This window comes from Piliocolobus tephrosceles, chromosome X (assembly GCF_002776525.5).
Source record: "Piliocolobus tephrosceles isolate RC106 chromosome X, ASM277652v3, whole genome shotgun sequence".
In the NCBI taxonomy this organism is placed as follows: domain Eukaryota; kingdom Metazoa; phylum Chordata; class Mammalia; order Primates; family Cercopithecidae; genus Piliocolobus; species Piliocolobus tephrosceles.
This window is the reverse complement of record NC_045455.1, coordinates 90,184,599-90,207,421: the sequence shown is the minus strand read 5'-3', so window position 1 is coordinate 90,207,421 and position 22,823 is coordinate 90,184,599. Positions and strand designations below refer to the sequence as shown.

Genomic DNA, 22,823 nt, shown 5'->3' with positions numbered 1-22,823 from the left:
TCTTTGAGTTTTCTGTCTTTAATGCTAGGTGTTTTGATGAAAAAGTTGGCCTTAAGATTGTAAAAATGGCATAGAAGCAAAGCCTTGCCAAGCCTATACCTTGATCCTTCAACTCCCCTGGCTGCTGTTTTCTTCAAAAAATGTGTGTTTCTACTGGCTGTGCCTTGGGCAGCCTTTTCGGTCAGGCCCAGCCCCAGACTTGAAGGATTGCCTGAGCCCATTGGTTGGGTCTGAGTGGGGGCGTCACGTGTTTTCCCTTCTCTTTCATCTTCAGTTCTTTCCTGTCTTCTTGAGGCTCAGCAGTCACTCTGTGGGGCTCACAAGGGGAGATCATCTGGGCAAATGACTCTGTACTCGTGCTGAGTCCCAAAGATGAGTGTGTGTTTCCTTTTTCATCCATTACTCCTACTGTAGTGGTTATTTATAACAATTTATTTTGAAGGGCCAATCAGCAGACATAGATTCCATGATGGAGATTTTCTAAGCTGTGCATTTGTGGAAAGGACCTTATGAAACTCGGCTCTTTTTTTCTCTCTCCTTAGTGAACCTCAGGCAATGTGTTATGTTGAAACAGCTAATCTGGATGGGGAGACGAACCTTAAAATACGTCAGGTAACATCACCTCTGATGACTTGTGTTGTTATGGTAGACACAACTGCAAATGTGGTCCCCACACATCTTTTTCTAGAGAAATAAAATATTCAGCCACAAAGGGTTATGCCTTAACCTTAATGGAATCTATGGGAAGAATATGCCATTTATGATGAGAGAGAATATGTAAAGAGAGCTGGAAAAAGCAGACTGCGTCAAACTCTAGGTCACGAAGGGTGTCAGGCCTTCATATAGCGTCTTACTGAGCTCTCTGCCTGTGATGCTGGAGAAAGGGGACATCTCGGTGAAGCTGAGCAGCTGGGAAGGGCACAGCTTACTGACAAATGGAGCAGAAAAGCTCCAGGTACCCCAATTTACATCATTGTTTAATAAAGATTCTAATCCTAGAGGGTGATATAATTAGATACAAAACTTCCATGCTTTAAAGAAAACTATTCTTACATTTATTTTAATTCTAGAATTACGAATAGTCTTTTTCTGGTTCTTTTTTTTTTTCTTTTTCTTTTTGAGATGGAGCCTTGCTCTGTTGCCCAGGCTGGAGTGCAGTGATGCGACCTCGGCTCACCACAGCCTCTGCCTCCTGGGTTCAAGTGATTCTCCCACCTCAGCCTCCTGAGTAGTTGGGACTACAGATTCATGCTACTACACCTGGCTTAATTTTTATATTTTTTTAGTAGAGATGGAGTTTCACCATGTTGGCCAGGCTGGTCTCAAACTCCTGAACTCAAGCGAGCCACCTGCTTTGGCCTCCCAAAGTGCTGGGATTATAGGCGTGAGCCACTGCACCCAGTCAAGAATGAAGAATGGTCTTCAACATATGAATATTTTAAGCATTTTGACACTTAAAAAATGTTTGCTGCTTAAAGTTGAATTCAGCAATTCTGTCCAAATATCTTTCTTTTCTACTGTAGATATTTGCTTTAGACTTTTTTTTTCCCCCACTTAAAGAAGAGTTACAGCCTGGGCAACATAGCAAGACCCTATCTCTACAAAAAACTTTAAAAATAGCTGGGCATGATGGTATGTACCTGTAGTCCCAGCTACTTAGGAGGCTGAGGTGGGAGGATCGCTTGAACCCAGGATTTTGAGGCTGCAGTGAACAATGATTGCATCACTGCACTCCATCCTGGGGGACAGAGTGAGATCCTGTCTGTTAAAGAAAAAGAGAAGAGTGCTAGATAGTGTAAAATATTGAAGGGCTACTCTATTCTATCTTTATGACCAGTGTTAGAGTACAGCTAGTAGATTATGCTTGCTGTGAGGTGCTGGGGTATGTTAATTCTTACTTGTGCACGGATGTCTCCAGCACAGTAGTAGAATCTTAACTTTCAGCTTCATAACATTCTTTTGCCACTTTCGCATTAGATCGTTGGTGGCAAAAGCTACTGGCAAAGTCTGCCTTGAGGGGATGACAGTTTGACTTGTTAGCCCCCCAAATTATTGCACTGGAGATGCCTTCTTTTTCTTTTCGATTAACCATAGGGATGCTGAATGGTGTCCCTAAGCACAGAAGACTGTGTTTGACTTCCTCCTTTGGTTTAATCTTGTAGGGTTTGAGTCACACTGCTGACATGCAAACACGTGAAGTTCTGATGAAGTTATCTGGAACTATAGAGTGTGAAGGGCCCAACCGCCACCTCTATGACTTCACTGGAAACTTGAACTTAGATGGGAAAAGGTATTACGTGTCTTTTCTTCATTGTCTTTTAAACTATGTGAGTAAGAATTACTGGAGCTTTGGAAAAGATGTTTGTTTCCTAGTTTTGTAATATTTTAAAACAGTGAGATTTCATACCCTTTCCATTAATTTGAAGGCTTCCTTAAATTTAAGAAAAAAACCCTGAGCCCAAGGGCCTCAGATGAGGCTCAAAGCTTGTGGCATATTCTTTCTGTGCCTGTTCTCTGCCAGGCAGGAGAAATGGTTTTAGCTGCCTAAAATTGTCCAAAAAAGCAGAGGAGAGTTATCTGAGGTGTATACAAGCTAATACGCTTGTTACAGAAATGTGTGTGTGTGTGTGTGTGTGTTTGCTAACCTTCTTCTAAGGAGTATTTGTTTGTTTTTAGGAAGTTGAGTGAAATGAACGCTTATTCTTCCTTTAGAATATTCAGTGCCCTCCTGTCTATATTCTGTTATCTTTGTCCTTCTGGCATTTGTTATGTTGTTCCGGAGTTGTCTTTTGTTCTGATGTTGGGGAGCAGTTTCTACCTTCTGGCCATCTTTTGTCTTGTGCCTCTGGCCAGTGCACCCCCTAACCCTGTAACCCAGCCTCTTGGGGTGGCCTTTATATTTTGACGACTCAAGGCTTGGAAGGACCTGATTATGGGAATCAACCCAAATGATTGTAAATACGACAACTAAGTGTGACTGCTTCTGGGTTTCATTTAACATACAGAGCTATTCTACGGGTTCCCCATTTTGAATTTCTCAATTACCACTCAGGTCTTTATTTACTCGTTAAGTCATCCTTTAAAACATTGATACCATGATAGGTTGCTGCTTTTTAAAATTTTACACCCTTCTAATAGTCTGTGAAATACACTGGATTTATTTTACAAATAACAACAATAATAGTACTTCCAATAATAATACTTATTACAAATGAATCAGCTTCAGGTGTTATTTTAGCAACTTCCTTTCTGGGTGTTGAGTTTCATAACAGGATCATGAGAGAGAGAATTCCCTGTAATGTTTTATAGAAAAAACATGTTTTTTTTCTGTAGTGATGAATGTAAAATAAAACTTTCTATGGGTCCTTTTGGGGTAGATTAAGCCAGTGGTTACCTTTGTTGCCTGTGTTTCTCAGTGAAGTAGTTCAAATTGGGGCAAAGGGAACATTTGATTTATTGTGGGTTCATGTTAAAGGGGAAAACTCATGCTCATTTTCCAGACTATCATTAACTGTCGTTTATTTTTATTTTTATTTTTAGCCTTGTTGCCCTGGGGCCTGACCAGATCTTATTAAGAGGTACGCAGCTTAGAAATACTCAGTGGGTCTTTGGCATAGTTGTTTATACTGGACACGACACCAAACTGATGCAGGTAAAACAGTTCTCTGCTGATTTCAGTCTTTTTCTTTCTTTCTTCTGCTTTTATTGACTAGAAGGTGGAAAATGCAGATGTTGCATTTAGGAAGTTCGCGTTTGTCTATGAACCTAAATTTGGAAAGAAACTGCCTTAATTTTATTTAGTTCCTTAGGTAGCTTCTTCTAGATTTCTCTTCTCTTATCTGTTATTTGTTTCCTTATGCCTGAAATTCAAATGGTCTTTGTTTTCTGGATCAGGGGAACAATCAATTCTAACTTCTTTTATCTTCTGGACTTAAGTGGGGAATAGTTCTAACTTTTAAATTTCTCTTTCTAATTCTTCTCTTTATCCCATTCATTAGAATTTTATAGCAAATTGTCTTATTTAACTGAACTTTAGACACTTTAAAATCAGTTATTTTTGAACTGTTTATTTTTCATATACCAAAGAAAAAGTGAAGTTAAAATGATTTTGCTCTTTTTCCCTGTTAATGTTTTTTAAAAAATTGTTTGTGAATTTATAGGTCATGTTAATATTATGACATATTTTGCCAGACAGCTTTTGAAATTCTACATAAATCAGTGTCCCTATATGTCATTTCTTACATTTCTTTGGTATCACTTGGCATCTTATTTTTGCTAATGGTGGCTATTAATGAGAATTGGTTTTTCAGCTTCTCTGTTCTTTTGTGTAACTTCCGCAATGCACATTTGGCTGTATTTCTTGATTTAAAAATATTTAGTGACCACATACCAAGTCCAATGCTAGACCATATAGGTGCAATAGTGAAAGGCCCAGGCTTACCTCGGGGAGCCAGTCGGGCTAAGGAGTAATATAGAATGACGAAGTAGAGAGAGAAATACTGGAATGTGTGTCATTACTAAGTGCTGTCAGTGTGTATAGGAGGGTCATTCAACCTAGGTTGGAAGCCAGTTGACTGCCGGCTAAGAATGATTCCCCTGGCAGAAGCACATTTTAGATATCAAGCTAGGGAAGGGAGACTGTTGTGTTGATCTCCTCTTTGAGGTCAAATGATAGTCAGATGAAAGAGATATTAGAGGAGATGAAGCAGTAGACCCTGGTGGCCACCCCAGCTAGTAAACACGTTGAAGACAGGGAGGAGAGATGGGATTAGAAGGGTTGAGAGACTCCCTGAAGTTGAAGAGAATTGTTGGAGTTGCTGAGTGACAGGCTGATCAGTGGGTAGAATCTTGTCTTTGTATTTTGGGGGTAGAGAGTTTCTCGCATGGGAGACCTGGGAGGGACCCGTGCGAGTAGGAAGTCAAAGGCAGAGCTGTTGAAGGCCATTCGATGTTGACGAGTAAGGATCTGAGAGACTAAGGCATTTGATGGGTCAGCGCTGTGAGTTTGAAGATGGGATAATGGTGAGGCTGGGTCAGAGAGGAATGCCATGAGCCAGTTGTCAAGACTTCAGTGAGTGACGTGGAGCAACTGAGAGGTCGGTAGTGTAGCCAAATGGCATGAATTTTATGAGTGAGTTTTTTTTTTTTTAACGTGGCATCCAGGGAATAAAGGTCCAGAAGTATTACCAGGTCTTCAATATACATCCGGTAATACTACCCTCAGAGGCCAAAGGATGCAGATGTCTACTGGCGTACCCTCTGCTTGGGGGTGCTCAAAGGAGGCGTGTCCTTGACTGTGTGAGGCAAGGAGGAGATTGCTCTTGAGGGAGTGGGAGTGCAGAGGGAAGCTCAGGAGCTGGAAGGGTAGGGTCCAGGCGCAGTGGCCTGTTGCAGAGCTTGTGTGTTGAAGCAAGGCGGGAGGGCTCCAAGGCAGCTAGGAAATCGAAGAGTTGGTGAATGCTGAGAGGCAGCTCCTGGGTGGATCAGGATTATTTAGTGCATCTGAGGTGTGCTTGATCCACCCCCCTTCCTAGGTCCTTATCCATTCACAAGGGCTGACTGGAATGCTTTAAGTTTATTTTTTCCGAGCGGCCTGCATATGGAGAATTTATCTTGATGCGTAGTTTAGTGCTCTAGCCATGCAGGAACTCAGGAGGCTGAGATGGGTGGATCACTTGGGACCAGGAGTTTGAGACCAGCCTGGGCGACATAGTGAGACCCCATTTCAAAAAAAATAAAAAGAGTTTAGTACCCTGCCACCTAGAAAGTATCCTTTAACTCCCATAGTGCAGTGTCGGTAACCCTTGCTGAACACTTTGGGAGCTCTGCTAACCACAAATCACTACTTTTGGCTTTTTGTTTGTTTTTGAGACAGGGTCTGGCTTTGTTGTCCAGGCTGGAGTGTGGTGGCGTGATCTTGGCTCACTGCAACCTCAGCCTTCCAGGCTCAAGCCATCCTCCCACCTCAGCCTCCGGAGTAGCTGGGACTATAGGCACATGCCACCAGGCCCGGCTAATTTTTGTATTTTTGTGGAGACGGGGTTTCACCATGTTGCCCAGGATGGTCTTAAGCTTCTGAACTCAAGCGATCCACCCACCTCGGCTTCCCAAAGTGTTGGGATTACAGGCACGAGCCACAGTTCCCAGCCTACTTCTGTTTTTTGTGATGAAGTGGCTGAGAGGTCATGGGTAGCTAGCTCACATTTGGTCAAGGCCCCAATACTAGTTTTAAGATTGTGCCTATTATAAATGTAAGCACTTTCCAACATTTCTTATACACTGGGCTTTTTTTTTTTTTGCAGGTTGTAATATTGTTTTTCTGGAGCATACATTGGTGATACAACGTATTACCAACTTTCTAGAGTTTTTGCTCTAGAAAAACAATATGACATGAGTTAAACGATCCTTTAACACGCTCCAGTCTTCTCTTCAGTGAGTAAGGCATGCACTGAGTTTGCATTCGGTGAGTGTGAGGGGCACTTTTCCTTGCCCCTAGGGGTGAGAAACCTTTTTGCAAGGCTTCTTGCTTGTTGACTGCTCCTGTATAGAATGATGGATAACCCCAGAAACATATGTGCTAGACCTGCTGTGCCTTTAGGGCTGAAACAACAGGTAAAAATAATGAGCTTTCAAAAGGAATATAATATCACACACATAGCTGGAAGCCATCCTGTTTGTGAAATAACACTGTTTGTCTGTGCTTGTGCTACTTGACCACAGAGAGGAAACTCAATTGCCTTCAGGGTCTTCTACCTCTTTTTTTTTTTTTTAAAGTCTCTCACCTCAATGCCTTTTTTCCTTCAAGGTTCCTTCCGTTCATGTTTAGTTTACTTACCTGTAGAAATATTTATGTCTATTATTTCTGTTGGTCGATTCAGTGGGAAAAAGAGAGATGATCACACTAATTACAGCAAACATAATTACAACAAATCATGCACTATTCTGAGTGATGCACATATATCAACTCGTTTATTCCCCACAATGACTAGGTAGTATTGTGCTCATTTTGTAGATGAGGAGGCCTGTGGCATAGAGTAACCCAAGCTTACAAAACTACTAGGATTCAAAACACAGGCAGTCTGGCCGGGTGCAGTGGCTCATGCCTGTAATTCCAGCACTTTGGGAGGCCGAGGCGGGTGGATCACTTGAGGTCAGGAGTACGAGACCAGCCTGGCCAACATGGTGAAACCCCGTCTCTACTAAAAATACAAAAATTAGCTGGGCATGATGGTGCACACCTGTAATCCCAGCTACTCAGGAGGCTGAGGCAGGAGAATTGCCTGAACCCAGGAGGCACAGGTTGCAGTGAGCCAAGATTGTGCTGCTGCCCTCTAGCCTAGGCGACAGAGCCAGACTCCATCTCAAAAAAAAAAAAAAAAAAAACAAATAAAAGAAACAAAACACGAACAGTCAAACTACAGAGTCAGTGTAACCCAGGCGTCCCCAGGCCCCAAGCCACGGACTGGTACCAGACTGTGGCCTGTGAAGAACCAGGCCCCACAGCAGGAGGAGAGTGGCAGGCAAGCTAGTGAAGCTTCATCTGTATTTGCAGCAGCTCCCCATCCCTCACGTGACTGCCTGAGCTCCGCCTCCTGTCAATCAGCGGTGGCATTAGATTCTCGTAGGAGCTGAACTCTGTTGCGAACTGTGTATACGAGGGATCTAGGTTTCTCATTCCTTGTGAGAATCTAATGCCCAGTGATCTGTCACTGTCTCCCATCACCCACAGATGGGACTGTCTAGTTGCAGGAAAACAAGCTCAGGGCTCCCACTGATTCTGCATTATGGTGAGCTGTGTAATTATTTCACTATACACTGCAATGTAAGAGTAATAGAATTAAAGTGCACAATAAATGTGATGCCCTTGAATCACCCCCAAACCATCTCCACCCAAGTCTGTGGAAAAATTGTCTTCCATGAAACCAGTACCTGACGCCAAAACGGTTGGGGACAGCTTTTCTAACTAGAATTCAATTGCCTGTTTCCTCAGGAGGTAATAAAATATCTAAGATACAGGTCTGATTTTAGCTTTTTCAAAATCTCACATTTTGACCTGTTTCTATTTATAATTGCATTACACTGAAGTAGCCAGGTTCTTTAAGAATTTTATGGAAGAACTTATAATGCCTGTGGGAATTTAACATTAAAAAGCTCGTCATTGGGCCAGGTGCAGTGGCTCACACCTTTAATCCTAGCACATTGGGAGCCTGAGGTGGGCAGATTGCCTGACCTCAGGAGTTCAAGACCACCCTGGGCAACATGGTGAGACCCCTGTCTTTACTAAAAATACAAAAAGTTAGCTGGGCATGGTGGTGTGCACCTGTGGTTCCAGCTGCTGTGGAGGCTGAGGCACAAGAATAGCTTGAACCTGGGAGGTGGAGGTTGCAGTGCGCCAAGATCGTGCCACTGCACTCCAGCCAGGTGACAGAATGAGACTCTGTCTCCAAAAAACAAACAAACAAAAAACAAAAAAACAAAACCTCATCATTGATCATTGCAAGTAAAAATGTTCAGGGGATGGGAGTCAGTAGGCTGAGGTTGACTTTCCACAAAGTGTACATGTTGAAGCTTGAAGATCTGGGATTGTTCCTCTTCTATTAGATGAAAGATAAAGTTTTCTAATCCTCCTAATTGGCCAGAATTCAGCCACTGAAAAAGATCAGAAGTCAATAACAAATGCGGTATAGAAGTGAGGTTTATGGTAATTATTTCTTGCCTGTACATGTAGTGAATATTTATTAAGAATGATGAGATCATGCTTCGTTTTTAAGAGTTGGGATGACCAGTGCTGGACCTGGCCTGCCAGCCCTTACCATGAGGCCAGACCTGGATGTGTCATCTCAGTTGACCTTGATGTAGTATTTGATTGATGATAAGTTGGCTTTTACTAATGGATTTCCATTTAGACTCCTGAGGAATTTTTTTTTTAAAGTCCGTAAAGGATGAATAATTTAGAGAGATAAAGTAAAAGGGAAAAAAGTAGAAATAAAGGAAAAAGCTGCTGTGTTGTTTAAATATTTAAAGGACTTAGCTTTTCAGAATCACCAGTACAATCTCCCAACTCCTCTACCCCCAAAGAAAACTATGGGGAAATAGTATTTTTGGTTTGCCAATAGAATTCAAATAACAATTTCAGTGATGTGGTATACATTTTTCTAGGAGCTTAGGAGTGAATTGCCTCATGTTTTCATCTCAGTTTTATTTTCACATTGTGACTTTATTTGCATTCTTATCTTTGGAGACATTGTCATCCTAGCTCTTTTAATGATCAGATCAATGAAGACTAGTGAAGAACAATGCTGACTTAAGTTTGGCACAAGGTACCATTTTTATGGTTAGTGCCTTACAGACTTTCAGATTATCCAAACTTGGCACATCAGTGTTGTCTCCTAAAAGCCTGGGCCTGGCTGGGTGCAGTGGCTCCCGCCTGTAATCCCAGCACTTTGAGAGGCCGAGGCGGGTGGATCATGAGGTCAGGAGATCGAGACCATCCTGGCTAACATGGTGAAACCCTTTCTCTATTAAAAATACAAAAAATTAGTCAGGGATTACACCCCTGTAATCTCAGCTACTTGGGAAGCTGAGACAGAAGAATCACTTGAACCTGGGAGGCAGAGGTTGCAGTGAGCCCAGATCGCACCACTGCACTCCAGCTTGGACGACAGGGCAAGACTCTGTCTCAGAAAAAAAAAAAAAGCCCGGGCCCGTGATTCATGGAAGGAGACCTGCAGGCTCATGGTGTGAGCCTCTCCCTGTCCAATTCCTGGCTTTTAATTTAAGTCAGGAATTATTTCACCTCCAGGAATGGATTATACATAATTCCCCTGTGGCTTTCCTCTCTTCAGTGTCTCCTTCCCCAACCTGCTGTATTACTGTACTGGTTTCCTCTGGCTGCTGTGACAGATTTCCATAGTTTTAGTGACTTAAAAAAACATGAGTTATTATGCTGCAGTTCTGTAGGTCAGAAGTCTAGTATGAGTAGTAGACTCCCTACGCTAAAACTCGATATGTTGGCTGCTCTTTTCTGCAGGCCTCAGAGGGGAATCTCTCTGATCATTTCTCTGTGGCCACCTCTCCCTCTGAGCACAATTGGAAAAGGTTCTCCCTTTTGATGACCCTTGTGGTTAGATTGGATCCACTTGGGTAATCCAGGATAATCTCTCCCTGTCTCACAGTTGTTAATTTAATTTAATCCCATCCACAAAGTCCCTTTTGCTGTATGAAATAGCATACTCAGGCCAGGCACGGTGGCTCACGCCTGTAATCCCAGCACTTTGGGAGGCCGAGGCAAGTGGATCACCTGAGGTCAGGAGTTTGAGACCAGCCTGGCCAACATGGTGAAACCCTATCTCTACTAAAAATACAAAAAATTAGCCGGGGGTGATGGTGGGCGCCTATAATCCCAGCTACTTGGGAGGTGAGGCAGGAGAATCACTTGAACCCGGGAGGTGGAGGTTGCAGTGATCTGAGATCACACCACTGGACTCCAGCCTGGGCAACTGAGTGAGACTCCATCTCAAAAAATAAAATAATATAACATACTCGCAGTGCCCCACAAGTAGGATGTGGGCATCACTGGCGGGGGAGGGGGTCATTAGTTGGCCCACCACAAGTACCTTCAGATATTTTTTAATAAAATGACTTCAGGTGCATAACTGTCTTCCTCAAACAGTTCTACTGACTTTCCCATGGCTGAGAGGAGGATCTAGTCCCAAATTTTCCACCTGAACTGGAGTGATTCTTGAATCCAGCTTTAATGAATCTTTCTAAACTCTCCTGCCAACACTGGCCTTGGCTCCAGCTGGGCTGGTTTCCCCGCAGCAGTGAGAAGGCAGGTGCTAAGCCTGTGATAAGATTGCTGTTCTCCTTCCGTTTCTCCTTTGCTGTCTCCATCATTCAGGATGCCGCTCAGCGTTCTCCTGCCCAGCCCCTTCCTGACTCTTCCTGCTGCTCCTGCTTCTTGTTCACAGTTCTCCAAGTGAACTTTTTGTCCATCCACTTACTTTGAAACCCATTAATGTTCTGTTTTGCATTATTGATGTGTATGCGTTTGTGTATGTTTTTTTAATTCCTCAAATTCTGAGCTCCAGGAGGGAAAATATGTGTTTTAGAAATATCTCTGTATATTTATTGTAGAACTGTGCTACTACCGTGAAGGTCTTCTCTAGATTTTTATGGTATGGAATTTCTAAGTTTCTCTTGAATTACCAGTGTTCTGATTTCTTTGAAACTGGACTATATTTAGAACCTGTTGTGTTCTAAGATAAGGAAAGTGACAATTTTAAGCTATGATATAATCATAAGAAGTACAGAATAAATTATGTAATGTTGGAATGTGTTCTTTAAACTGGTAGAGTATGTCGTCTTTCTTCGTTACTTAAAACCAGCTATTGATCAGGAGTATGGTACACTTTCGAATTGCATTGAGTATTTGGCAAAAAAATAGTCTTTTACTTGTCGGTTGTTAAATATGGTTGTTTTACCTTCTTTTCCCCAACCCCTTGCCCCAAATCTGTTCTGTGACCCTTACTGACTTTCAACGCTGTTGTGTAGAATTCAACCAAAGCGCCTCTCAAGAGATCAAACGTGGAGAAGGTGACTAACGTACAGATCCTGGTGTTGTTTGGCATCCTCTTGGTCATGGCCTTGGTGAGCTCGGCGGGGGCCCTGTACTGGAACAGGTCTCACGGCGAAAAGAACTGGTACATCAAGAAGATGGGTAAGTGTCAGGGTGGGTTGCTTGCTCCAGTGGAAGAAAACCATTCTTGAGACGTTCTTGCAGGCATGGTTGATGTGTGGTGTCCCTGCCATCCTTCTGTTCCCTTCGGTTACTGTACATAATGCCAGCCCTTCAAGGAGAATTGAGATTAGGATCATGTGATGAAGCGAAGACAGGCACATTTGGGAATTGTTTTATGCCCAAATGGTTATTTTTAAACTCTGTGTTAAAGTATTTTCTTAGTAGTTGCCCTAGGAATTACAATGTATTTCCTAGTTTATCCAAATCTACTTTTGATTAATACTAACTTAATTCTAGTAAAATACAGAAACGTTACTCCAGGTGTACCTCCATTTCCTCTCCTGCTTGGTGCTGTCATTGTTATATTCCATTTATCTGTGTTGTCAACTCCAAATACAGTGGTATAATAATCTATGTCTCTTAAAGAAGCTAAGGGAAAAAAGAAAAAAGTATATTGCTAGGGGTTTTTTTGTTTGTTTGTTTGTTTTGTTTTGGTGGTGGTGGTGGTGGTTGTTTTGAGACGGAGTCTCACTCTGTCACCCAGGCCGGAGTGCAGTGGTGCAATCTTGGCTCACTGCAACCTTCACCTCCTAGGTTCAAGCGATTCTCCTGCCTCAGCCTCCTGAGTAGCTGGGACTACAGGCATGTGCCAACATGCCTGGATAATTTTTGTATTTTTAGTAGAGACAGGGTTTCACCATGTTGGCCAGGCTAGTCTCGAACTCCTGACCTCAGGCAATCCACCCGCCTCGGCCTCTCAAAGTGCTGGGATTACAGGCGTGAGCCACCACACCCGGTCAGGGTTGTTTTATATTAACATATTTACTTACCATTTCCAGGTCTCTCTCTTCATTTCTTCCTGTGGATTTGAGTTAACAGCTGGTGTCATTTCTTTGCTTCATGTATCTTCATTCTCTCCTCACTCCTTTGTACTGTCACATATATTACATCTGTATATAAGTTCAACAATGCAGTTTTATGATGCTTTTTGCAATTGCTTTTTTAAAGTTGAGAATATATAAGTGTACTATCTTTTATAAATACTATAGAATTACCATTACTAGTGTCCTTTGTTTATGTGGATTTTAATTATTGTCTGGTATCTCTTTCATCCTGGAGAGCTTCTTTAGTATTTCTTGTATTTGTAATTGTCAGGTAGACATTTGTTTATACCTTAGAGATATTTGTAACTATTGGAACTTAGAGATCTTATTTAGAAACTCCTTAATTCTACAGGAGAACAGGAGAGCAGAGTAATATGTCAGGAAGGAAAGCAACCAGCAGGAAAAGTGGAAGGCTTGATAGTGGGTAGGAAGTGAAGGGATTGTGGAAAGGTAAAATTACTGGCCAGTGTATGCCTGCTTCTCTTGTACCTTCCCAGCTCCTTGTCTTTCCGTCACAGCCACTCTCCAGAACTCTAAATCGGAATCATACTACCACCATTTGATGTAATTTCCTGGGGAAAAACCCAATAACTGTGGTTTGGAGCCATTACAAATTCTCAATCTCCCTCCAGTCCTGACCTGCTCCTATCTTTAGTCTCATTCTAGTTCCCTTCACAGACAGCCTTAATACCAGTTCAACCCTGTTGCAACGTTTTCCTTACGCCTCTTGCTAAGTTAAGATCTCACTACTTTACCCTTCAAGCAGAAGATCATGGCTGTCAAGGAAAAACTTCCCTTTTGATGCCCCCAGACCTTCTCCCCCTCTCCCTGCCTCATTCTCTGTTCCTCCTGGAGCTGATGCTGCCTCTGCTGTGGACTCCATCCCCTAGGGTCCTGTTCCATCCTTAGGGATCTCGTTCCTTCCAGATATCCCTTCTCTTCTCTTTAGTTGGGCTGAAGACTTCTCTCTCTTTGTCTGCTTCTCTTGTTCACACTTTTGTCCATCTTTCCAGCTCTTTGGAGTATCCCCAATATACATGTACCTTAGATTGTAGGTATTCCTTACAACCATTTCAAAGGCCTGTCTTCTTTTCTACATTCTTCCAAGTTTGCTTCTTTTCTCTGTTCTTCAAAACTTGACACCAGCATTTCTTCTTCCGGATGGCCTTCAGTGACCATGCGTTCCCATTGGAAAGCCTCCTGTGTTGGTTCCCACTACGCCCTGTGAGCCTCTCTTTAGTAGATGCATCCTGCTGTGCAGTCGCACTGTGGGGCCTGTGTGCCTCCTACAGAAAGCAGCCTTTGAACTCACAGTTCCTGACATACAGGAGGTGCTCAATAATTGTTTTAACATGAATCTCTAAATAAGCCAATAGACTTTGGTTGTGAACACCTTTCACATACTCTGGTTTCCTTCCACAGACACCACCTCAGATAATTTTGGATACAACCTGTTGACGTTCATCATTTTATACAACAATCTTATTCCCATCAGTCTGTTGGTGACTCTTGAGGTTGTGAAGTATACTCAAGCCCTTTTCATAAACTGGGTGAGTATTAAAGCAGAGTTGAGTCACTATTTTCCAATGTTATTTCGGAGCTTTTGGCATTTAATTGAGCGCTCAAAAAAGAAGAACTGTGTTCATTTACCATTATTAGGTCCAGGGGTTTAAACTGGCCACACAAAGAACTGGCCAGGGATCATCAGCGAGGGTGTTTTTGGGCAGTGATTCCTATTCAAGGGGTTGTTGTGAGGATCGGTCAGATGATGGGGTGGAATGGTGAGCCAGCGCCTGTCATCTGGCTGCACCTGCTACTGATGCTTTTAACATCTAGTTAGTGCTGAAGAAAAGGCCTTTTGGGTATGTTTACTATAGTGGTCACTCGCATATCAAAATTCATTGTGACAGTCAACTTGGATTTGATTGTAAGGGTGGAGATAAGATTTTTAAAGGACTGCCATGGCCCTTAAGCAGTGGACTTCAGCAGCCAGTGTTTGTAGAGCAGGCACTTTGATATGCGTTTTTATTTGATCTTCACAGCAATCCTGTCAACAAGGTCAGAATCATGAGTTAGTCTAGGTTGTGAAATGATTATCTTGAAACCAAATCTCATATATATTATATAAATATAAATCATATATGTGTGTGTGTATATATATGTATGTGTGTGTGTGTGTATATATATATATATATATATATATATGTTTCTTTTTGCGATGAAGTCTTGCGCTGTCACCCAGGCCGGAGTGAAGTGGCGTGATCCCAGCTCACTGCATCCTCCATCTCTCGAGTTCAAGCGATTCTCATGCGTCAGCCTCCCCAAGTAGCTGGGATTACAGGCGTGTGCCACCGTGCCTGGCTAATTTTTGTATTTTGAGTAAGGGCAGGGTTTCACCATGTTGGCCAGACTGGTCTCCAAATCCTGACCTCAAGTGATCTGCCCACCTCGGCCTCCCAAAATGCTGGGATTGTAGGCGTGAGCCACTGCGCCCAGTCAATTTTCTGTATATTAATTCTATGCTTCCCCTCAAATCACAGGGCTTCTCTATCCTAGTTGCCACTGTTTTTCACCCCAAAATTTGAAATTAGCATTTATTTTTTCTTTTTCTTTTTCTTTTTTTTTTGAGACGGAGTCTCACTCTGTCGCCTAGGCTGGAGTGCAGTGGCACTTTCTCGGCTTATTGTAAGCTCTGCCTCCCAGGTTCACGCCATTATCCTTCCTCAGCCTCCCGAGTAGCTGGGACTACAGGCTCCAGCCACCACGCCTGGCTAATTTTTTTGTATTTTTTTAGTAGAGACGGGGTTTCACTGTGTTATCCAGGATGGTCTCGATCTCCTGACCTCGTGATCCGTCCCTCTCAGCCTCCCAAAGTGCTGGGATTACAGGCGTGAGCCACTGCCCTCGGCCAAAATTAGCATTTCTATTAAAATAAAAGTGTTTTAAATTACCCGTTCTTAGCTTCTTTTCTGTGTTAATCTGAATGAAGGATTAATGGTATATATTTTCTGAAATCCTGTCTCTTGTTCTCTCTCTCTCAGGACACAGATATGTATTATATAGGAAACGACACTCCGGCCATGGCCAGGACATCAAACCTTAATGAAGAGCTTGGGCAGGTGAAAAAGCCTCTTTGGGAATTTTGGGAATGGTGACATGAGCATGAGGGGACATGAGTGTTAGCAGAAGAACCGTGGAGAGATTTTGCAAAAATGCCTCTCCGTGAACATGGCTAGAACATCTGAAGAGCTGTATAATACTTTTGAGTGTGCCATTAGATATAAGCGTTACTCGGTTTTGTCTTGCTTTTTGAGACACAGCCATATCGTATCACCCAGAAGTAACCTGCCAAAAAAAAAAAGTAATATAAAAAATACAGTGCAACATCATTTGGAACCCTTAAAACAGTATTATCAGGAGCAAATGACAGGGAAAACGATGGCTAAGATACTCAGATATTGAGTAACCCTTCAAAACGTGTTGGGGCCAATTTAAAGGACATGCATTTCTCGCATGTTCTGGATTTTGTCTCTGGAATATTCTAGGGAACAGTACCTTTTCCACCTTTACCCCTGAACTCGTCTTGCCTTTACTAAGTTCTGCTTTGCATTATGTCTGTGTCTGACATTGAAATTCCTGTAAGGAATAATCTCTTTTTAAATGTTTTAATTTAATTTAATTTCTTTTTTCAACTTTTATTTTAGATTCAGAGGGTGCATGTGCAGGTGTTTTATGTGGGTGTATTATGTGATGCTGCGGTTTGGAGTATGAAGGATACCATCACTCAGATACCTGAGCCTAGTACCCAACAGTTTTTCAACGCTTTTCCCCAAACCCGTGTAGTAGTCCCCAGTGTTAGTTGCTCCCATGTTTATGTCCTTGAGTACGCGATGTTTAGCTCCCACTTAGTGAGTGAGAGCGTGCGGTATTTGGCTTTCTGTTCTTGCATTAATTCATTTCAGATAATGGCCTCCAGCTCCGTGCATGTTGCTGCAAAGAACATGATTTCGGTTTTTTTTTTTTCCTGGCTGTGTATTCCATGGTGTATATGTACCACATTTTCTTTATCCAGTCCACTGTTGATGGGCATCAACAGTTGAGTTGAGTCCATGTCTTTGCTATTGTGAATAGTGCTGTGATAAACATGTGTCTTTTTGGTAGAGCGATTTGTTTTCTTTTGGACATATATCCAGTAACAGGATTGCAGGTCAGATGGTAGTTCTGTGTTTAGTTCTTTGAGAAATCTGCACACTGCTTTCCACAGTGGCTGAACTAATTTGCACTCCCACCAATAGTGGATAAGTGTTCCCTTTTCCAGGCAGCATTGCCAGCGTCTGTTGTTTTTTGACTTTTTAATGATACCCATTCTGACTGGTGTGAGATGGTATCTCATTGCGGTTTCGAATTGCACTTCTCTGATGATTAGTGATGTGGAGCATTTTTTCATATGTTTTTTGGCCACTTGTATGTTTCTTTGGAGAATGTCTGTTCATGTCTTTTGCTCATTTTTTTAATGGGGTTGTTTGGTTTTTGCTGGTTCAATTGTTTAAGTTGCTTATAGATCCTGGATGTGAGACCTTTGTCAGATGTATAGTTTGCAAATATTTTCTCCCATTCTGTAGGTTGTCTGTTTACTCTGTTGGTAGTTTCTTTTGTTGTCCAGAAGCTCTTTAATTTAATTAGGTCCTACTTGTTGAATTTTGAGGACTAACCTCTTTTGAATGCCTTGCCGTTAAAGATTTTGGTTTCATTTCATACACCCTATTCAAACGCACCAGGAACCCTAAGGGGAGGGTGCTGTACCTTCATTTTCTAGAGAAGGAAAGGAGTAACTTATCAAAGGACACCTGGTTATTCAGCGTCAGATTGGGGACTTCGGGTTGTCTGTAGAGATCTGGCCTTCCCAGGCTTCCCTGCCTGGTGAGAGAACATTACCATGTTCCATCTCCCCTGCTCCTCAGTGTCCCTCTGTGAAAATGCAGGAGACATGGCTCATCCATCTGAGAGTTAGAAAAACTCCCTTATGGAGGTAGGCTTGCTTTCTTCGTTTTTCTTTCCTCAAGGATAGAGTGAATTCTGTGGTGGTTTTTATGTATCATTTTTGAGTTTATTGCCAGAAAACTGAGGCTCAAATTTGTAGATTAAAATAGACCATTGTAGACAAAAAAGAGCAGGTGATTGTTTCTTTGATATAATTTTCCAAACCTGCTTAATATTTGCTTTGTCTTTCCTTAAATTGTGTGTATTCTATGAGTGCTCTTAAATTCTGAGTATAATAGGATGGATTGTTATTACAGAGAATGTCCTTGGCACAGAGCACAAATCCTCCCACTGGCTTTGGGGCTCTGGTCACATAGGGCTGGGTACAGCACCCAGAGCAGGCCTTGGACCTTGGGCTTTCAATCCTCATTGAATGGCTTTGTCATTTCCTTTGTTGGTAAAATCCTTCTCCTGTAAGAATCAGTGAGTTCTTGGTGCGTATCGGGCTAAATTTGCCTCCTCTGTGAACTCTTCTCCAGTTTTCTGGGCTTGGATACTCTGTCTTCTGTGTTCCCATAACTGTCTTTCCAGACATAAATACAGTAACATAAGGGGTGTGAGTGATGTACTGTCCATTTCTCTCTGGGGACTTTGTGAGGGCGTGGGTGTGCCCTAGACAAAGTCTTTGGTTGCCTTTGTTAGTTTAGCACAGTGCACAGTATGTAATTGTCTGCAGGTGTCATTGAACTGGACCTGAATAATTCAAGGATTGAAAGTACCTGTGGATGCTTCAGTAATTCATCTTAATTGAGGGTATGGGGAACGTTTGCATGGGGAAGAAGTTTTGAGTTGGGACTTTAAGGACAAGTTAAAATTTAGTAGGCAAAGTGATAGCAAATCTTGATAAGCCCTTATTATAAAATGTTCATTTTTAATTGTTTTTTTTTTTTTTTTTTTTTTTGAGACGAAGTTTCGCTCTTGTCGCCCAGGCTGGAGTGCAAGATTTGTTTATATCGTGATCTCAGCTCACTGCAACCTCTGCCTCTCGGGTTCAGGTGATTCTTCTGCCTCCGCCTCCTGAGTGGCCAGAATTGCAGGCACCTGCCACCATGCCCGGCTAATTTTTTTCGTATTTTTAGTAGAGATGATGTTTTGCCACTTTGGCCAGGCTGGTCTCAAACTCCTGACCTCAGGTGATCCACCTGTCTTGGCATTCCAAAGTGCTGGGATTACAGGTGTGAGCCACCGCACCTGGCCTTTAATTTTTTATATGATATTTTAATTTTCTTAAGAATGCAGAAAGAATCCCTGCTAACTAAGGGGCAGATTCTACTAAATTTTTCATACCCCTAGACTTACTGCATGTAAAAATGTGTTTAAAGTATAAATTACCCGTAGGGTACTAATATTATATTTAGAGGTAGTATTTGACCTCTTTAGGAGCTTGAATACTTGAAGTCCCTTTGATCGTTTTCAAAAAACTTCCCAGTGTATTTGTCTATATTATATCATTAAAAAAAATTACTGAGTAAGCAATTCATGTAATCAGTCCCTCTTCTGTACAACTGTAAAACACTGCTTCCCTAGACCAGTTCTCTGGGATCTCTGGAAGGTATCTAGCACTTAGCAAGTCCTGACGCCTCTTTGGAAGACTATTGAGAAACTGGAGATTCCTCTGGAGGCAATTCTGTTAATTCCTCTCCCTTGCTAATCCATGACATCATTTCTCAAATGTGACGTGTAGAGTGATAGTGCATATCAACCAGTAGCACATCATTCAGTCAGAGCTCTTACTGCAACTCCGTCTGCATATTTCGGTACACTTTGACTATATAATTAGTTATGGAAGAAGGTTTGTTAAGTGGTCTAAACATTAAAGTATTAATATATTTTTTGTTATTAATTTGCTTGCTTTAAGGAAATCTACCCGTTTCATACAGGTTTTGAAAAATATAGAAGGGAAGACTTCATTTGTTGATCTTTGCATCTCAGTACTTCCTGGTGTATATTTCTTTTATTCTTTGATTTAGGTGAAATATCTCTTTTCTGACAAGACTGGAACGCTTACGTGCAATATCATGAACTTCAAGAAGTGCAGCATTGCCGGAGTAACCTATGGGTCAGTGTTTATCACTTACTGAAAATTTACTTGTATTCTTTCAAGAAAGTAAGTTTATTTTTGGCTACTTAGTCAAATATCTTGACTTTCTGATGTTTTGAAAGGATACAGATCCTTTCAAAATAATAAAAAAAAATCTAAATCCTTTACAATAGCTTTAGATATGTAGTTACTGTGGAATGTGTTTATAGCTGAATGGATCCCAAATTAAACTCGGAACAGTTAAAACATGGTTTATTTCTGACCGGGCGCAGTGGCTCACACCTGTAATCCCAGCACTTTGGGAGGCCGAGGCAGGTGGATTGCCTGAGGTTGGAAGTTCGAGATCAGCCTGGCTAACATGATGAAACCCTGTCTCTACTAAAAATACAATAATAACTGGGCATTGTTGCGTGCATCTGTAATCCAGCTACTCGGGAGGCTGAGGCAGGAGAATCGCTTGAACTCGGGAGGCAGGGGTTGCAGTGAGTCAGAAGCGTGCCACTGCACGTCAGCCTGGGTGACAGAGCGAGACTCCATCTCAAAACAAACAACAACAACAAAAGTGGTTTATTTCTGCAAATATTAACTTGGTAAGAAGTCCCTGAGAATCTATAAGTTTGTATATCTAATCTAAGAATTATACATTTACTCAGGTTTTGATCAGAATGTCTGCCTTTTGATCACAGTTTTGTGACCACTCTCTTTTCCCTTTCTTTGGCAGTCACTTCCCAGAATTGGCAAGAGAGCCATCCTCAGATGACTTTTGGTAAGTAGATTCTAGCACTTCTTGACACTTTAGTGGAAAAGCCTTTGGAATAATTTTTATTTATTTATTTACATTTTTAGAGACAGCCTCACTCTATTGCGCAGGATGGAGTGCAGTGATACAGTCATAGCTCACTGTAGTCGTGAACTCCTGGATTCAAGTGATCCTCCTGCCTCAGCCTGCTGCGTAACTAAAACTACAGGCAGGCACCACCATGCCTGACTAATTTTGTAATTTTTTATAGAAATGAGGTCTCACTATGTTGCCCAGACTGGTCTCAAACTCCTGGCCTCAAGCTCTCCTCCCGCTGTGTCTTCCCAACGTGCTGGGATTACACGTGTGAGAAACCAGGCTCGCCCTGGAATAATTTTATTAGCATTTCTCACCTGCCTATTTTTTTATGTAAATAAAAGTTGCATATATGTTATTTTGAAAGAAAACCAGATAAAATTTAAGGATGAACATGGTTTGAAAAGTCCGGGAATACTACAGGACTTTTTACCAAAAAATTGACTGCCCTTGGTTCAGTACTTCCCACTCATTCCCTGTTCCCTGGAGGCAGTCAACCTCAGTGCTTTTGCTTTTCTAAAAATTTTATTTTTATATTTCAAGGTAATGTTTGTATTAATTTTTAAATTAAAGACATTTAGGCTAGGCGCAGTGGCTCACACTTGTAATCCCAGCACTTTGGGAGGCCAAGGCAGGCAGATCATTTGAGGTCAGGAGTTCAAGACCAGCCTGGCAAACATGATGAAACCCTGTCTCTATTAAAAATACAAAAATTAGCTGGGTGTGGTGGTGGGCGCCTGTAATCCTAGTTACTCAGGAGGCTAAGGCAGGAGAATCAGTTGAACCCAGGAGGCAGAGGTTGCAGTGAGCCAAGATCGTGCCACTGCACTCCAGCCTGAGTGTCAGAGCAAGATTCTGTCTCAAAAAAAAAAAAAAAAAGACAAATTAAAAACCTTTAGACATTGTTCTACTTTTTACGGTGGATGGTGAGAGTTTATCTCCTACTCTTGCTCCGCCCCCTTTGGAAGCATTTCAGATTTTCTGTACCTCCTCAGGCATATGTCATTTCAACCATGAAGCTTTGGGCAGGTTTTTAAATTTTTCCTTTTTTTTTTTTTTGAGATGGAGTCTCGCTCTGTCACCCAGGCTGGAGTGCAGTGGCGTCGTCTCAGCTCACTGCAAGCTCTGCCTCCTGGGTTCACGCCATTCTCCTGCCTCAGCCTCCCGAGTAGCTGGGACTACAGGCGTCTGCCACCTCGCCCGGCTAATTTTTTGTATTTTTAGTAGAAATGGGGTTTCACCGTGTTAGCCAGGATGGTCTTGATCTCCTGACCTTGTGATCTGCCCTCCTTGGCCTCCCAAAGTGAATTTTTTCCATTATTTTGGACATTCAGTGGACCACTAGTGAGCCATTTCTGTCTCTGAATTTCCTCTTCTTGATTCTCAGCAGTGTCTTTGTATTATTTCTATGATAATTTTCCTCCTCTCCAGCTTCCCTGTTCCCTCTGCAGCTCTTGATAGTCAGATATTGAATCTCTTGGGTTGATCCTCCAATTTTGTTATCGTTCTCTCTCATTTTCCATATTTGTTTTTTGTTTTACTTCCTGGTATTTTTTTCACCTTGATCTTCTATCCTTTGTCATGAGTTTTTCGTATGATCTCACTTTCGGTTTTCGAAAGCATTCCCCTGACGTTGCTTTTGCATTCTGTGTTTTCTCTGCTCTCCTCTCCTACCCTCCCTACCGCTCACCCGTGGTGTTTTGATTTATTTTCTATAGGCTTTCTTCAAACACCTGGTGATCATTAACTGTGTGCTCATATATTTTTATTTCTTTTTGTGTAAAATATGTGTAACATAATATTTATCATTCGACTCTTTTAAATGTACAATTCAGTTGCACTAAGTATATTCATAGTGTTTTGCAGCCATCCGCACCATTCATTTCTAGAACTTTTTCATCTGAAACCCTATCTATTCAACAAAAATTCTTCATTGCTGCCTGCCTCCAGACCCTAGTAACCACCATTCTGTTTTCCGCCTCTATGATTTTGCCTGTTCTAGGTACCTCATGCAAGTGAAATGGTACAGTATTTGTGCTTTTGTGTTTGGCTTATTTCCCTTAGCATGTCTGCAGAGTTCATCCATGTTGTAGAATGTGTCAGAATCTTTTCCCTTTGGAAGGCTGAGTAATGTTCGATTGCATGTATATGCCACGTGTTGTTTATCCCGTCATCTGTTCATGGGCATTTGTGTCACTTCCACCTTTTGGCTACTGTGAACATGGACGTACGGGTATCTGTTTCAGTCCCCCCTTTCCATTCTTGGGGGTATATACCTAAACA

General features: G+C 42.0%; 1 protein-coding gene across 2 annotated transcripts in view; it reads left to right on the top strand.

The window, feature by feature from the left end:
• Positions 1 to 22,823, top strand: part of ATP8A2 (ATPase phospholipid transporting 8A2) — a 678,655-nt gene that overhangs the window by 179,139 nt on the left and 476,693 nt on the right. For both annotated transcript variants that reach the window (XM_023190282.3, XM_023190283.2), the window contains exons 8-15: positions 543 to 612; positions 2,163 to 2,290; positions 3,541 to 3,652; positions 11,554 to 11,719; positions 14,047 to 14,174; positions 15,666 to 15,743; positions 19,635 to 19,723; positions 20,427 to 20,471. In XM_023190282.3, the coding sequence (XP_023046050.2) occupies positions 543 to 612; positions 2,163 to 2,290; positions 3,541 to 3,652; positions 11,554 to 11,719; positions 14,047 to 14,174; positions 15,666 to 15,743; positions 19,635 to 19,723; positions 20,427 to 20,471 (816 nt within the window). The remainder of the gene's footprint in view (positions 1 to 542; positions 613 to 2,162; positions 2,291 to 3,540; positions 3,653 to 11,553; positions 11,720 to 14,046; positions 14,175 to 15,665; positions 15,744 to 19,634; positions 19,724 to 20,426; positions 20,472 to 22,823) is intronic.